The sequence below is a fragment of the Eschscholzia californica genome, unplaced genomic scaffold, assembly GCF_041429995.1.
Source record: "Eschscholzia californica isolate CP2 unplaced genomic scaffold, dmEscCali1.0.p SCAF_6, whole genome shotgun sequence".
Taxonomy (NCBI): Eukaryota; Viridiplantae; Streptophyta; class Magnoliopsida; order Ranunculales; family Papaveraceae; genus Eschscholzia; species Eschscholzia californica.
The window spans coordinates 22087781-22105241 of record NW_028238483.1 but is presented as its reverse complement, the minus strand read 5'-3'; the positions used below and the strand labels follow the sequence as shown (position 1 = coordinate 22105241).

Below are 17461 nucleotides of genomic sequence, written 5' to 3'. Positions count from 1 at the left end.
CTATCTCTTCTTTGCCCTTTTATAACTATGACAATGATCCAAAAAAAAATCAATTGTTTCCTATTCTTCCTCCCTTTTGATGGAGGTTGGCACGAAAATTATGGGAAAAATGGAGTAGTTTTCTGAAGATGACGAAGTTGACGAAGAAGATGAAAGTCCTCCTAAAACGAGAAAGAGATGAAGATGAAAAATGAGAAAAGAAACATAAAGGACTAAAACATAAATAAAGAAGAATAAAACCAAAAAAAATAATATTGAAGAAATCAATTTTGACTTTTTGGTCGATAGCAATTGAAAAAGAAAAATCATCTCCACATTTGGACACATTTAGAAGGCTATGCGGGAAGCTGATCATACTTTAGGGGCCAATCGGAAAATAACCTTTGAAAGTATCACAAAAATATCAAATCAAGCCTTAATATTTCCACAGGGTTTCAATTATTGGATGTGAGGCTCATTGCTTCATCCATCCATCTCTTCATCCTCACTCTCACTTCCATTAGAGAGAGAAAGAGTGAGAGGGAGAGACCCACACACGGAAAACAACCTAATAACTAGCATTTGATGCATTCCTTATTAGAGAAAAAAAAGTGGCATAAGAAGAGGATGAAGACAAAAACAGTCTAGATTTGGGTCTGATTCTATTGCTACTTCTTTTTCTCCCTCAGAGAGAGAGAGAGAGAGAGAGAGAGAGAGAGAGAGACAGAGACCCATTTCGTTTTCACCTCTCTATATATATATAGATAATCTGTTCTAATCATAAAAGAAGCTAACCTAGCTAGCTATATACAAAAAACAGTAACCATATCTCTGTGGGTTTTCATTAATTTATTGAGAGAATGAATTATTTGGAATCAAAATGCAATAGTGGGTGTGAGTCAGGATGGACTACCTACTTGGAAGATTTTTCTATTTCTTCAAACCCTTGGAGTGATAATCATAAGTTTAAGGAAGAACATTACACAGAGAAAAGAGAGAAAGAAAAGTATAAAGAAGATGAAGAAGATTTGTCAATGGTATCTGATGCATCTTCTGGCCCTCCACATTTCCATGAACATGATAATTACTTCATTACTGAAAATGGGTATTTTTCCTCTTCATCATTTTCAACTCCCAAATCCATGAAAAAGATCAACAAAAAGCAGAAACATGAAGAACAAAAACAATACTCTTGTCTTCTTGATGATACTGCTAGCTCCCCTGTTTTCAATTTCATCACCAAGGCAAGTTCAGGGCACATTCAGACCAGATTGAATTCTTTACCCAAATCTTCAATTTCATCAAGGATTAAGTTTTCATTAATGTATTCTTTGTTTTATGAACAGAAGGACAATTTCACATTTACCAAAAAGGAAGATTCAATGGACAATTTTCTAAATTTCTCACATGGTTTCACTACTACTAATTTTAAGGTCTTTCTTCCTCTCTTTTCTATTATATGTTATTATTTCAAATTGTTTAGATTAATATTCTATTAATTTATTACAGGAAGGATCAACATTGATCCAGAAGGACTATGGTCTTATAAAGTCATCTTTACCTCAAAAAAGATTTTAGCTCAACCAGTTAAGTTCTTCAATAAAAACAATGTATATTCTTTTTGTTTTAATTTAGGTGGTGATTGGTTATTCAGATCTGACTTGTCGTAATGGTCTAAATGGCTAACTCGAAATGATTTCCAAATGTTTTGTTTGGTTTATGTTTGACTCGTTTAAATGACTGACTATGGTCAATGGTCGGGTCGATTGGGCATAAATTATGGTACCACAAACAAACAAGTCACACTCAAACATTTTATATTCTTTTGCAGGTAATTTGGAGGAAAATGAGTTGGAATTATGGGTTATAGTGATAGCTCCTTTCTTCTCCCACTGCTTTTGTTACTGCTCAGAGGAAGATGGGTTGGGTTGTAAGAAAAAAGAAAAGAGAATTTGATCTCAAAGAGTCAAAGTGATCTTGGTCCCTTTTTCAGTTTTTCTTAATCTCTGCCTTTTTTTCTTTTTGCATCTCATGTTGTGACAAACAAACACCTCAAAACGAAAGAGGGAAAATAAATTTCTTAGTCATGTTTTGAAGTTGTTATGGTGAAAATGAAGAATTTGCAAGTTGTAACATTGCAAGTCAATTACTGAGATTTTCCCTCCAAATCTTTATATATGTTTACTTGTGGGTGGTATCCAGAGATCCAAAAAGGTATAGGGAGGGCTAGAAAATCGACTGTTTGAATTTTTTTTTTTTTTTACAATATTCTGAAGTTTTTTTGACAATATCTAGTGACGCCCCAAGTTGTAGCAGTTGCTGATATTGTGCCTACTTTAACCACCTCACAGAGGTACAGGGTTTTGTTCTTGGCGAAGGCTCCACGAGCCCCCCAAAAGGCCTCGGTACTTACTAAGCTTGAGCATTCACCTACAGCCCAAGCTCCGGACACTCTCGTGAGCGATTTGCGACTATCATATATCTTTTTCGCCAAAATGACATAGTAAGTTTCTTTTGAAATTTTGACGGAATATGGGTCGTTGAAAGTTGAAAGATCCAAATTCAAATCTTTCGAACAACCATATGCGGTCAACATTTCAAAAGAAACTTGCCACATCATTTTGACAAAAAAACCGTCAAAGTTTTTTTATACGTAGCATTACCTTTTTTGTTTGTTAAAAGAACTTTATCTCTCAGTACCTCATTAGATTTAAAAGATTACTTTAGGGATTAGAAAAACAATACAACTTGTCCGTTGCTTTTGGGCATCTAAAATATTATTCAGAGAATAAAGACTTTAGTCAATTAAATTTGACCAAGGAGACAACCTTGTTTTGTGCCGTCGACTTGTTTATTTTTACTCCTTCATCTTCAACCCCACCTCCGGCCACCACTTACCACTTTCAACCATCACCGCCATTTCTTTCTCTTCCTCTTCCTCCCCCTCATTTTCTGTCTCTTTCTCTCCTCTATTCTGACGAAGAGTTTTGTTTTGTCGGAACAAATAGAGTGAGGGAGAAAGAGAGAGGAGGAGGAGATGGCAATGGAGGTGGTGGAAAGTGGTGTCCGTCAGAGGTTAGGTTGAAGAGTTGAGGGTAAAAAAGATAAACAACCAGACTTTTAGATTAAAAAATGTTGCCTTTAAATCAAATCTAATTGACCAAAATCTTTATTCCCCAGAGAACGTTGTGGACGCTCCAAAACAGTGGCCTAAAATATCAGTGGTCGGAAAGGGTCACCAACCCTCTTTGGTGACGAAGATATATGAATCTCCTCAATTTCTTTGTATTTATTGAAGAGATAGGGGATCCTCCCCTCTTCATTACGTTTGAAGAGAGACAAAGAGAGAGGTTTATTTTTCCTACATCTGACAACGTCGTCGAAAACAAAGATTAAGAACTCAATTAAGTTTTTCCGTAGCATTCTGACTTATTAACAATTGATAATACAATCAGGTTTTTCTGCAGTTAATCAACTTGGGTAGTGTAGGTCTATAAATATAACTTTAACAGTTGAAGTTATTTTCAGTTTTGCTCTTTAAAGATGACCAAGTCATATAAATAGCCCCCAAAAAATTATCCGCTTTCATATGATTCCCTTTTGAATTTTTTTCCACTCAACTTTAGTAGGTGACTTTTTCTTAACTTTTTTATCCTTGTTCCAGAATACGCATCTTATGTCCTTATCTTTTTTTACCTTCAGTAAAGAAGGGTTATACGTCGATGGTCGATCGACCATTTGCAGATGGACTCTTCACTAGAATACAATATGTACTTTTTTTTCTCTTTCTTTTATCCCCTTCCACAACCACTAACCCTTCCTTCACCTTAACCACTCTCTATCCCCCTAAAATCGGAATCAAATTTCAAGCTCTTGATTCCCCTGAGGAAGGACGAACTAACCGAGGTTGGGGCTCCTTCACGAAACCAACCTCGGATGTCTTCGTCTTCAAGAAAATCCAAAATCGGGTTTCCCTCGTGACAAATCCAATTCAAGTTGTCTTCGTGAAGAAACCTTAGGTTAGGGTTGCATGGATGACATATGGGTGCTCTTAATTTCCTATAACCCTAGATTGGGGTTCAAGTTTAGAAAGAGAATAAGAGATATATGATGGTGAAAAAACGAGTAGGGATGGTTGAGGAAAAAGGAAGAGAAGAAAAAGGTCTTTTCTGATGAAGAATTCGTAGGCCGATCATCTGCCGGTGTAAAAGAGAAAAACAATAGAGAGGAGAATAAAATGAAAGGAAGAGTAAAAAGGTAAAGAAAAGTGAAGTACTAAAGCTTACTGACTGAAAATTTATAAGGGGGCCATTTTAGAAGATTGTCATTCTTAGTGGGCCATTTTGGTGAGTTAGTCATCTTTAGAGGGTCAAAATGGAATTAACTTAATATATTTGGGTTACCTTAAAGAAATATTTCTTTCCTAAAAATAAAGATTCATCATAAAATGCCCTCCCAATACCCCTTGTGGACCTTGATGATGTGGGAAGTTTTCTCGATATCCCCGTGAATGATAGTCTTTGTTGCATTCGATTTGATTCTTTCTCCCGTGTTGTTGATGACTTGACGGGAAGGGAGATACTTGCAAAGACACTCCGACACTCAAGTCAGTTCAGTTCTGCTAGTTAAGCGCCAATGAAAAATTAAAGGTTGAGGATGAAATCCACTTTCAAGGCGAAATTGCGGTGAATCGCCGACATAATGGAGGTCATGAGGCAGGGCCGTTAACGGAATCTTTTCGATCATGGTCGTATGATCATATCTTCTTGATATGGAAAACGGATATTCGACGTCATCTGATCCTCCGCGTTGTCAATATCTCTCAGGCGGAGCAGAGCTCAAGGTGTCGAGTTCACTTCTATAGACCTCCTGTTCCAGTGCTCAGGTTAAATATCTGACTCGGATCCACCCTCTTGTTGGATTTTAAGTCATGACAGAGCTTAAGGTGCTTAGGAGTCTCGTGTGGACCCCCTATTTTGAGGCTACGGTGGAATAGCTCTTTCGGGTCCACCCCTCTGTTGATTTTATCCAAGTCTTACTCGTCGGTAAATGGGGTTCTGGCATGTGCCACAAAACTCAATTGGTTGACTTTCTGACTGGTCAAGACCGACCAGTATTTAGGCTAGGAGACCTTCTACCAAAGTTCCCTAGAAGATAATACCCCCCCTCTCTCTCTCTCTCTCTCTCTCTCTCTCTCTCTCTCTCTCTCTCTCTCTCTCTCTCTAAAACTATGTACAGGGATTAGTTATCACCACACTTAAACTTGTGGTATTAACTGATCCATATCCCACTTGAATTGGTTTAATGGAGTACTTGTAGTGATTGAAATGTTGGTACAATTATTATATCTTTTTGGTGGGGTTTTTCTTCTGTAATGGTATATACTACTCAAAAGTTAAGAACACCAAGTCTCTAAATGCTCAATAAAGACGAAAGTTATTGGATTCCTGCCCCCTACTATAATTTTTTTTTATATATCAAACAAAATCTAGTATGAAAATATATATATAAAAAAAAAGCTTAAAAATGATTTTGAAGTAAAAAAGATATAAACTAGAGGTTGAAGAAGAAGAAGAATGGTGGGTAAGATGGAAAATCAGAAACAGAGTGATGAGAGAGAGAGAGAGAGAGAGAGATAGGTTTGTGTTGGAATATCTGATATCTTGCTTGAGATCTTCCTGACCAAAACAAAATGCTCCATTTTATACATCAATGATTATTTTTTTCTCTTCTTTGAGATTCCATTCATTTATTCTTGTTTTTTTTTAATTTGTTTTTGTGTGATGTCCACTATTTTGTTGTTTATTACATATATTTCAATTATTAATGTCAATTCCTTGTCTCCTCAAAATTTCATATACAACTAGTTGCTTCCAAATTGGGTACTTGGAATTTTTCTTACATTGTCTAATAATGTCAATACGATATGGGGTGACCGACCTACACAGTGTTCACATAAAAGAAGACATTAACATAGAGTTAGAAAGTTTCGAAATGAACTCGTAGAAATTCGTGTTTACTACCATGTATACGAACAATGCCACATATATCACAAAATTCTAGTTGTTTCACAAATTCTCCTTTCGTTTTCCAGGCTTGAGTTCCTTGCATAAAGTTTTTACAAATTAAGCACTTTTTTCAGACGTATCTCGAATGAGTTTGTACCAATTTTGATAGGTTTGTACCCCGAGCCGAAACCCAAAGAAGTACACTTTTTAGAAAAGGCCAACGGTGAATTGATTATTCATCCCTAACATCCTAAAAAAATGTTAAGGAACAAGAAAAAACATGTAGAATCTAGACAGAAATTTTATGTGGATTACCGTGATTCGTGTATTTGATGATTATGATTTACTGAACAACGGATCACAACAAATCACATAAGATTTATGTTCAGAATCTACTAATTTATCTTGTTCTACAGCATTATTCAACATCCTATAGTAATTTTAGGTTGAAACGCGGGATTCATTACACAAAATCATGATACACAAAAACCCAAAATATTGGGTGATTTTCTAAAGAGAAACACTGATTTTAACAAATCCCCTGAAATAAAAACAAACCTTAATAAGCGTATTCCACTCATTTTCCTTCCATGTATAATTTGATTAACCTTAATCTCTCGAATCAAACAATGTTAACCGTAATTCTTTCTAACAAAAAAAAAGGAAACCAACCAAAAGCAAATAGATTGACTTGAATAATCTACTTCTGTAATTTAAGTTCTCACTAATTCAGAAACAAATACAAAACTGTAAAGTTCAAAATCTCAGTCATAATATCGTATCAAAACTACGAAGAAAAAAAAACTGATACCTATGAAATATCAGCCAAAACAGCTAATAAAACATGTTAACGAATATTTTACATTAAACATTTCCGGGTGACTGAGAAGAAACTAGAACAGAGAATGAAAAAGAAATAGGAGTTAAGAACTGATCTCCCATGAAAAGTTGGCTTGACAAGTTTAAGTTCCGAAGATATGTCTATGGATTGGAGGAGCTTCTAAAGATTTAAGAACTTCCCTCCATGGCTTCTCTATAACTAATACCGAATTATCTGAGAGATATCCAACAAATAGAACAGGGTCTTTGAAAGAACAGAAATCGAAATTCTTTTTACTCTCAAGCTTAGTTTCTTCTATACTAGAACTTTTCCTTTTTCGATTCACCTTTCCATTACTTTTAGGTGAAGGTTGTAATTTCTTGATTAAGGAATCCACTCCATTTGGCAAGCAGTTGGCATCATCGTCGTCATCTTGATCTACTGGCTTCCCAAAATCAATCAAACACATTGCCCTAAATGTGTAGAAATAACTTGAGTTTAATAGGGAATGTAATGTAAATAAGATAAAAGAACATCCGAATTTGATAAATCATATTTCCGTGAATGAACTGGATCATGGTTAGTCGTATCTTACCTGGCACTGTATATAATCACCGAAGTAGAACGTGAATGAGGAAATGATATCCCGATAATCTCTCCTGGGAATTCTTGAAATCTTTTGGGAAGTGCACCTGAGTGGCGGATAGACCATTCTCCTAACTGTTTGGCCTCCACATCAAATACATATACTTGGTTTATAGAGGTTGTGATGATAAGGACGTTACTGTTCTGGGGATGGAAACCACCAGCAGTAACTGAAGCTCCGTCCAATCTCGCTATGAACCAGTGCTGCCTGTTCATCAAAATTTGAACATATATCATCAATACTCCCTACTTTTCATTATTCTAATTCCAATCATTCCATGTAAAGATTAGTAATCAACAAAATAAGGATGCCATATTTGTGAGTGATAGGCGTGGCATTATAAACTCTTATCGGTGAAAGTCACAAAAATCTCTGAATAGACAATATAAAATATGATACTACAAGCATGGGTATACAGAGATTAAAAGCTAAAAAATGTTCATTCACCACCTCTCGACCGAGCATGAACGCATACAAGATTTAGGAGATCAAGCTACTCGCAACATTGATATGGAAAAGTTGTAGAGATGTAGAAGTTCATGATTCATTTGGGAACATAGCATCTTCGCTATGAATATCACTTTACATCTCAGGTCACATGCAGAGCAAGTTGGAGTACATTAAACAATTCAATTTCACTTGATAACGTGATTTGAATACTTGCAGGTGCTTAGTACTTAGTACAATATATGCATGTTGAGATTTCAAGAGACTTCATTAAATTAAACATAAATTATCACCTCTGCGTCTCAAGATTGAAGATGTATATGTCCCCAAAACAGTTGATTGCAGATAACCACTGCCCATCCGAACTGGTAAACATTCTTGTTATGGGAGGTTCACTGGGTGGTAGGTTATCAGTATCCTCCTTCCGGCGAGGAGTGAAAGTATGCAAAAACTCTGCTTTTTCAGCATCCACAACCTGAACCACCCAAAGAAAAATATTTGAGAATCGTTGGGTCCGTGATAATCAACCATCTATGATGCAGCTACAAATACTCTCAATTATCTTTCAACTGTAACAAAACGGAGAGCTTACATATATCTTTCTATCATGCCCTGCTAACAATAACCGTGAAGAATCGGCACTGAAAACCATGGAGTGGGAAAAAGGCAGTTTGCGAGGCAATTGTCTTTTATTTACTGACCAAGTATTGCTTTTAACTTCATTCAATTCAAACAGGTTTGGTTTCATATGATCGGAGTATGCAAACAATTTCCCTGTAGAAGACATGGTGCTACAAATAATCCTCTTGGAGCCCTTGCTCTTGACTTGAGCCAGCAAGGATGTGCTTGCATTCCTTCCAGCGCCACTCTTAACATGGACACGTAGAACATCTAAAGAGTTAGAGCTTTGAACTAGAATCAAAGAAGCCCCGTCCAAGACTGTATTAAGCACCAACTCAACAGGGACTCGCTGAGGTGCAGGAGAAATATCATGTGGAGCAAACTTGGTGAATTCCTGGGCCGAATATGCATAGAGCCTTGTATCATCACCAGCAGAGATAAGCATAGGGACTCCTAAATGGGCCCATTTACGGTAACTAAAATCAATGGGTTTTTGTTGCCGGCGCTCCCTCGCGACTTTCTTTTTTGGGTTAGATGCATCATCATCAGCAGGTACAAGATCTATCAAGATATGAATTTGATTAGAGACGCATTATTTGCCTTTCAAAAAATAAGACAAACTCGTCACCACCTCTTTCAGAAAAACATAAAAGAATGATAAATATGTGATACAAACCTTCTCTGCTGATGGGTACTGCCATTGTCAAGGCCCTGACATCATGGGTATGAGCCCTTACATAACCAACATACACCCACTTCTTTACTATTACAGAAGATGACATTTCTTTCCCAGACTCAACAGTGTCAGTAGAGAGCTTATATAGAATAACCTACAAACAAATATAATTCCTTGAGTGTTAGTTGAACTACACAGGACAGATCAATTAGTAACTGTCATTAACATTGAAACAAAACGTCAGTCACATTATTCCCACCAGCAGCTGGACTGCTGGAGTGAACATGCATTTTTGGAACGAATCCAAAGATTCCAAATAAAGTTAAGTTGCAGAGAAAAATATATACTGAGCAATCACAAGAGGTAATATAAGAAATATCTGTTGATGGATGAGTAGACAGGGACTGCCGTTGTTGTTCTCAGGAGAAAAATGATATCTAGTTTGGTTAACAACAGTAAAAACAATCTGACATGCCAACAACATCAAATAACCAAGTGAAGCAGCACAAACAATCCACATGTCACTAAATAACCAAGTGAAGCTAAGGTAGGCTAGCTAGATAGAAGTACAAGCGGGGGAGGCCCAATAAACCCTATCAGATTCCCACAACCCGGCTCGGGCATGGACTTTTCTGGGGGACTTTCATGGTAAGACCCCAGAAACAAATAAAAGTTTTGGATGGAGCTGCACAAAAGAATTACAATCAGTCACTATATAATGTATTAGGTACATTAAATGGATGTTGTCACAAACCCAACTAAGCTCCAGACAAGCTTGGGTTTAGAACATACAGATAAATCTCGAGTTAGGTCCAACAACTGGTTTGGAGTGCGCTGTTTAGATGCCACCATCTCCAACCGGTAAACTTGGAGCGCCTTACCGTATACAACTCCTACACAAACCCCTCGTTAGTGACCTTTTAAATTGATCCGATTTACAGCCAAGTAAAGATTACGGGGCCACTTTCTACAAAAGGAAAGTGTCCTATAATCAATTCAAAGGCTAGAATCAGTTAATGCAAAAGTCACCAAAGAGGCCAAAGTATTAGAATTCTAATAAAACACCTAAAATTTGTTCTTATGGTATTTGACTACCTAAAAGAAACAGTAAGATCCTACTAAGTTGGCTATATATATATATATATATATATATATATATATATATAAACCGTAAACTATCTAACACTAAAAAAAGAAATCGAAGTTAAAAGAGGACTATTTTTTTTTTGAAAAGAGGAATATTCAATAAGATAAAGAAACCATAAATTCTGGTCAAGAGTCCAGCTATGTCCTACCTATGCACTAAAGGCACCAAACAAGTAAGATTATTCCGTAGAGCTAATAGACATAATGACGCAAAAAAAGAACTTATATGACTATTTCAGCATCAAGCTCGGGGGGGCACCTTGATGCATAAATAGAAGTAGTCAGCTTATGCAATAGTAGCCAATACCTGACCATCAGAACCAGTAGAAAACACCCTGTTATGGCTAGGAACAGCTGCCAAAGCATTCACATCACCCTTGTGGTTAGAATGCGCTTGTAGGAGAGTTCCTTGATCACTATCCCAGAACTGAACACTACCAGTACTATCTCCACTAACAATAGTACCAGACCTGAAACAGCAAAAAACAACAACGATAAGCACTTGAAATATACCCCTTATATTTATCTGTAAGGCTCCAGTTTATAGTTGTACCTTAGGTAAAGTAAAGACCATACACAAATATCCCGTCCATTACCCAAGCCCCCAAGCCCCACAGTTATCCTGTAAATCTCATGAGTCGACTTCGCATCCCAGCATCTTATAAAACTGTCAAAGCCAACAATATGCAGCTGACTTAAGAATTCAATAATAGAGATAAACACAAAATGCAGGAAATTTCCAACCCGAGACATAAGCACATACAAGGATAATCTTTTTGAAAAAGGGCTCCCTAAAGACCCAAATGTACAAATCAGATAAAGGACCTGTGTTAACATGAAATGGATATATCTGTGTATTAATCAACTATAACTATAGGATACCCTATTCTCACGCATTACTGAATTTATACGAGTGATCCACAAACAACAAAAGATACCCTTGGCAGATACTCATGAAACCAACTGTTACGTTTAATGTCAATATCATAAGTAGACCAGACTCCAGACAACTCATTGTGTTTGAGACTTTGAGTTCCACTTAAACGTACCCATCACTGCTTCCCGAAAATATTAGCTTAGCATCAAGACTCCATGCAACACTTAAAATTCGTCCTGCCAAAAATTTAGAGAGTAAGCATTTTCCCACTGAAAATTCTTAACAAGGTTTAAACAAGAAAATATTTATTCAGTACAAAGAAATGTATAGATATCTCACCGCTAACCCTAGGCAATGACCTATAGTAGGTTAACCCATCTGAATCAGAAACAGTATAAACTCTTACACAACCATCATCACAGGCTATAGCCACACGTGGAGGTTCAAGCATAGGATGCCCGTGAAGTTCTATAGAATCTATAACGTCATCATCACTTTCACTTGCTTCATCATCGCTGGGAGGACTAGCTTTATTGCTTGGATGACCATTGACAGCATGGTGGGTATCATTTTGTGCAGAAAGTAACGAATCATCCAAAGGCTCTACAGCCATCTGCCAAATTGAGACTCCAATTGTGTCTAAAACAGTCTGCGTGAGACATAGGAAAAGTAAGAACATCTCATTAAGGCACTCAAATCAAGCGAATAACACCTACCAAATGCCTAGTCAACAATAACCAGATAATAATATTGCATCAAGTTATTTGACATCTTGATTCTCGGGTGAAGATTTCAAGTAAACCCAATCTCCCTTTTATATTAAAGGAAGACTTTTTAAAATCAAACAACAATAATACATTTGATTACAATTACATGGAGTATAAGAATAACAACAAATAGTTGGTAAAGTTTATACCTTTTGATTCAAATGAAAAAAATCCCACTCAGAAATGGATCCATCAATACTGGAAGAGAACAACCGCCCAGAAGGCAAATCCTTTGAATTAGACCGACACCAAACAAGTGAAGAAACTCTAGAATTTGGGTCTCCATGTATAGTCTACAAAATCAGTAAAACACCATCAATAACCAACTTCAAATATAAATCACTTGAAAAATCAAAAGAACAAAGAAACAATTGAATATACCAGTTGACAATGCCATCCAACAGAACCTGGTGAGACTAACCAAATCTCAAGAGAACCATCTTCACGGGCTGCTGCAACTTGAGAATCATCAATACTTGTAGCTAGGGCAACTATAGGTGAAGGTCTCCAATCGATTGAACTGTTTCTGTGAACTTGAAGAGTGTTCATTGTTTGATTAAAAAAAACTTAATTGATAACTTTCTGTATGTTGAAATTCATCACAAACTTCTGAGGATAATGGATTTGGAAGAGGAAGAGGAAGAAAAAGAGGGTAGCCGACTGCTAAGTGTTTTAAGTAAAAGGGAGATTTGGGGTTTAAGCGCCGTTTGATATGTCCAGGGTTTTGGTGAACTAGGGCGGAATTTTTTTTCCTCAATTTGTTTTTCTTTTTTGAAGAAGGACGTGGACATGGTGGGTATTTGTCTATTTTTTGGGTTATTCCCAAATACCCCCCTACTTTGTGACCAGTTTCTGGCGTAGCCCCTGCTTTATCGAAAATACCCAGATGGCCCCCTTTTGGACGTTACCGTCAAAAGACCGTTTACTTTATATGTTCTCTGCCAAAATTACCCTCTTAATTAATTCTCTAACATAACTGTCTCTCTCATCATTTTTTTAAAAAACCTCATTCTTTCTTAAAACTATACATTTTTCTCTTAAAACTCCATCTCTCTCTTAAAACTCTCTCTTTCAGTAAGAACTCTTTCTCTCTAAAAACCCTCCATTTCTCTTACAACTCTCTCTCTCTCTCTCTCTCTGTGTAAAAACTCTCTCTCTCATCATCTCTTTACTAAATATGGTATCAATCACCTACAATCTATATTAAATGGGGTAAAGATCCTAAAAGTAATCAATCACCTAAAACCCATTTCTCAGACTGAGTAACTTTTTAAAATCCCTAGTTTGCTTCCCAGATTGATTAACACCAAGACTATAAAAAGTTTTTTTCTCTTTCTCTATTTCACATTTCTTTTTCTTCAATCTATCATTTCTTCTAGCAAAGTATTCATCATAAAGTGGGGGTTTTCTGGGGAAGTTTGGATAGAGCGAAAGATATCACGAGAACGGAGTCTTGCTCGCGGATTCAACAAGTGGGGGTTTTCGATCAGATGGTGATTTCATCGTCGGCATATTCAGGAGAAGTGGAGAACGATCGAAGAAAAAAACTTCAAGAAAGACTCCAGTTTCTTTCTCTCTCTAATTGAGTTTTTGGAGTTCATTTCTGTAGAGTTCTAAATAAAAATAACAATCGGAGTTATGAATCCTGGAATTGATGATGCATTTTTCAGAGAGAGAAGAAAAGGGGATGAAGAAAGTAACAGTCAACCCTTTCCAAACTTGAGGAACAACTTTCATGACATTTTTGAAATAAGTTTCATTATGAGTATAGATTAAAGCAACAATATTAACATTAAAGTAAAGAGATACTAGAGTATTCTATTATGATTGAATTAGGGCTAGGGTTAATTGAAAAAAAAATCTTTTTCCAAAAGGCTATAAATTTGTATGATTCTATATAGATACCATAAAATACTCGAGGATTGAAGTCGGCTTGCGTTACTCTCTATGGCAATTTGACTCTCCATGGCAATTTCTAATGAGAGAAAAGAGAAGATTGATTTGATGATATTTCAATTTGGAGAAGAAGAGAGATTTTATGAAGGGGATGATGAAGATGCAATTTAATTTTCCAGGAAACTGAAAGGGGATGATGAAGATCCAACCGTTGAACAGGAAGAAGGATATTTTGTGTGAAGTTGTTTATTGCTTATTTTGTCTTTGATTCTTCGTTGTTTTCGTTGTTTCTGAATCTGTACTAACTGATCTACAAAATGCTTTCTCCAACCCATAATCTGATCAATTGATAACCTACAAACTAGAATTTCACTTTCTCTCTCTAAAAACCTTTGAATCTGCTTAGATATTCTTCACCAGAATCTTTTCTTTTTTCACAGAAAACAAACAAGACGAATCGAATTTAATAAGAAAATCATCGATTAAAAGAAAGAGACAAGAAATGATTAGATGAAGATAGAATTTTCATCTCCTATCTCTCTCTCTCTCTCTCTCTTATTGTTCTTCTTGTGAACCTCTCTGTTCCTTTCCACTGGCTTCTAAATGAAACACTTTTTCTCTCTAACCTTGAAAGATAGATATACTTGTTTTTTTCTCTAACCTTGAGGACGTTGTGGTAGTAGAGAAAGAGATAGGATTCCGTAGGTATATATAAATAGGTGGAAAGAAATAAATTGTGTGAGGGTTTGAAATCGCGAGTCAAGAACTCAAGAGGATCGGGTCGTTGACTGAATTAAAATCAAACCTTCACCTGTTAATATTTTTACGGACACCGACGACGTCTTTGGGCTTAACCTATGACAAGAGACAAAATGGGCGTGTCCGTAAGATCCCTGGGACACCGAGATGGTGCCGACCTAATTAAGGGGGGGGGGGGGTCCGACGATCAAGTCAGTAAACTTCACAAATATTGAATATGAATAATAAACCAGAGATTGAGTTATCGAGTTAAATATGTTATCTGAGGAAGACGATCGTTGGGAGAAAATGTGATACAACCGGGCGTATGCTTGCCTAATTCTCTGGTCGTCGAGTGAAATAAAGTGCTTGCACCCCTTGGTCGTGAGGAGAGAGAAAGATCAGTCGTCTTCCTTGATCAGGTGGTTGCCTAGAGAGAGAAAGATCAGTCGTCTTCCTTAATCAGGTGGTCGTCAGGAGAGAGAAATATCACTTGTCTTCCTTAATCAGGCGATCCTCATGAGAGAGAAATATCAGTCGTCTTCCTTAATCAGATGGTCGTCATGAGAGAGAAAGATCACTTGTCTTTCTTGATCAGGTGGTCGTTAGAAGAAATGATGATAGTAGCAGACGTTGGTTGCCTGTCAGAGGTTTAGATGATCTATGTGAGAGATAAATAAGTGGTTAGTTGATTGCGGGTGAATTGGATGTCGGGTGTTGTTATCCTTATATAGTATTTCATGGTAAACTGTCACCTTGTGGTGGGTTATCGTCTAGAATATGGTAACGCCTGGACATGCATGCGGATATCGTAAATCCTATCCAACGGATATGTTGATGATATTCTTGGCCAATTGTTATCTTGAATAATAGTAATGCCTCAACGGGTATATGCTCAAGAAATAACGACCAACCTTTTCGTGTAGGGCTGACTTCTCATCCAGGGTCGATTCCTTTGTTTAATGCGCGTATATTTTTCCTGTCACCCCGGATGCTCGAAAGCAAACGAGCCGGGCCCATTTGTCGTTTGGTTCATGGGCTTGACCCTTCTATGGGCCCACCAATCGTGGATTTCTAGGGACACTTTTGGTGACAGATTTTGGTCCATAAAAACAGATAATGTCTATTTAGTTAACAAAGTTACTTTAGAGAGAAAAATCTAAAGAAGAGAAAGAGGTAAAGAGAGGGTTAAATCTAATGTTGAAAATCGCAAAAAGTACATCTTGGAATTGATTCATCAATATTTGACAAGATGGTTGTTGTCAAGCACGTCTGACAATGCGGATGGGTAGTTTAGGGAGAAGGAAAAAAATTAACGGACTTTTGATGTTAACGGCGGAAAGGGGGTCATCTGGGTATTTTCGATAAAGTAGGGGGCTACGCGGGAAGCTGATAACAAAGTAAGGGCCCATTTAGGAAATAACCCTTTTTTTTCAATGACTGGCTCTGTAGAAGTTATAAGCGTCTCGCCTCACTCTGGGGGGGGGGGGGGGGGGATTTTGTATCCACACACCATTTAGTTTTTTTCTGTGCAGAGTCAAGAGAGATGTGTCTACATAAAATTTTGGAGGGTCAATGGTTACTCTTTTTGCTTTAGGCCCATTTCCATGTAGGCGTCTCGTATTTTTTTCCAGCTTTTTCATTGGTATTATGAGGACTCCTTGACCTTTTCTTCTTCGTCGTCCATTTTTATTTCGATTCTTTTTTTTTTTTCAAAATCTTCATCCAAATTCTTAGTTTTCTTTGTTTTTTTTCGATGATTATCATCTAAGTTGGATAATTGAATAAATAGACTAAAGATAGGTTTCTAAAAGCTCGATTACTTATTGGAAACTGGTTCTAAAAATCTTTTTTTTTTTTTTAAACATTTTATTTTTTTGATAAAGTGTTTCAAAAGTTTTTGAAGTGGTTAAATCCTTGAGAAATGTTTAGCATCAGTTTTAAGTTTATTTCGAGTGATTTAAGAGTGATTTGTAAATAGTAATCGGTTCTCTGAAATCTCAAATTTATAAATGTCGAGTGGTCTCGGACTCAATCCAGCCCGAGAGCCAAAGCTAGACCTCAGACTAGAACCAATCTAAGGCCACTCGGACCGGAAAGTCCAGAGTATGCTAAGCCTCTCGGACATGTTTTATAGAGTTTTTCAGTCAAATTGTATTGACTCGAGTCGATGACTCTAATAGATAGCATACAATCGCACTCCTTACTTGTACAACAGAAAAAAGAAGACAGATGGATCGATACAGACATAAAAGAATGAGAGATAGGAAGTAAGGGTGTCGCCGGGTCGATTCTTGTTCAGGGATCTCAATACCCAGAACTGACATCCATTAAAAATTATGGTTCTAGTTCCTAGCTCTTTCGATTTCGATTTCGATTTCGATTTCGATTCTATGGTACAAAAAACCGAAACTAGAATCTATAAAAAGTGTGAGTATTTGTTATTACTCAAGGTTATACTTCATTAAAAAAAATCTAATTATTCTTAATATAACTTATTTAATAAGATATAAGTGATGGAATTATTAAAATATACAATAACTTTTATTTTTATATGTTCAAAGTTGATATAAATTTTGTTATTATATGTATTTTTTTATTATCATTAAGAATGTCTTACTATGTGAGAAACTTAAACGACCAAATTAAAAGATCTATATTACAAAGCAGCTTGGTTGTGACTAGGACAAGCTGACTAGGACAAGAGAATGAGAAAAAATGGCAACTCGATTGGAAGATGATACATTCACTTTGCATTTAACCCTCCATAATTATTTAGATGTAATGCCATTCCATAACCCTTTCAACTAATGGCATTCCTCTTTCAACAAAAAAAAAAA

The 17461-nt window shown here is 36.5% G+C and overlaps 2 protein-coding genes across 2 annotated transcripts; one reads left to right on the top strand and one right to left on the bottom strand.

Moving 5' to 3' along the window:
- Window positions 1-447: 447 nt before the first annotated feature.
- Window positions 448-2147, top strand: LOC147532477 (protein SOB FIVE-LIKE 5-like). Its single transcript, XM_086650904.1, has 4 exons — window positions 448-1223; window positions 1326-1412; window positions 1489-1565; window positions 1811-2147. The coding sequence occupies exons 1-3, from the start codon at window positions 840-842 to the stop codon at window positions 1555-1557; spliced, it is 540 nt and encodes a 179-aa protein (XP_086507030.1). The 5' UTR covers window positions 448-839; the 3' UTR covers window positions 1558-1565; window positions 1811-2147.
- A 4526-nt stretch (window positions 2148-6673) lies between these two features.
- Window positions 6674-12776, bottom strand: LOC147532476 (WD repeat-containing protein PCN-like). Its single transcript, XM_086645779.1, has 11 exons — window positions 12369-12776; window positions 12137-12280; window positions 11560-11869; window positions 11393-11456; window positions 10897-11010; window positions 10651-10813; window positions 9198-9351; window positions 8493-9082; window positions 8194-8375; window positions 7403-7660; window positions 6674-7280 (listed from the first exon to the last, which is right to left on the bottom strand). The coding sequence occupies exons 1-11, from the start codon at window positions 12534-12536 to the stop codon at window positions 6950-6952; spliced, it is 2478 nt and encodes an 825-aa protein (XP_086501905.1). The 5' UTR covers window positions 12537-12776; the 3' UTR covers window positions 6674-6949.
- Between the last annotated feature and the right edge of the window lie 4685 nt (window positions 12777-17461).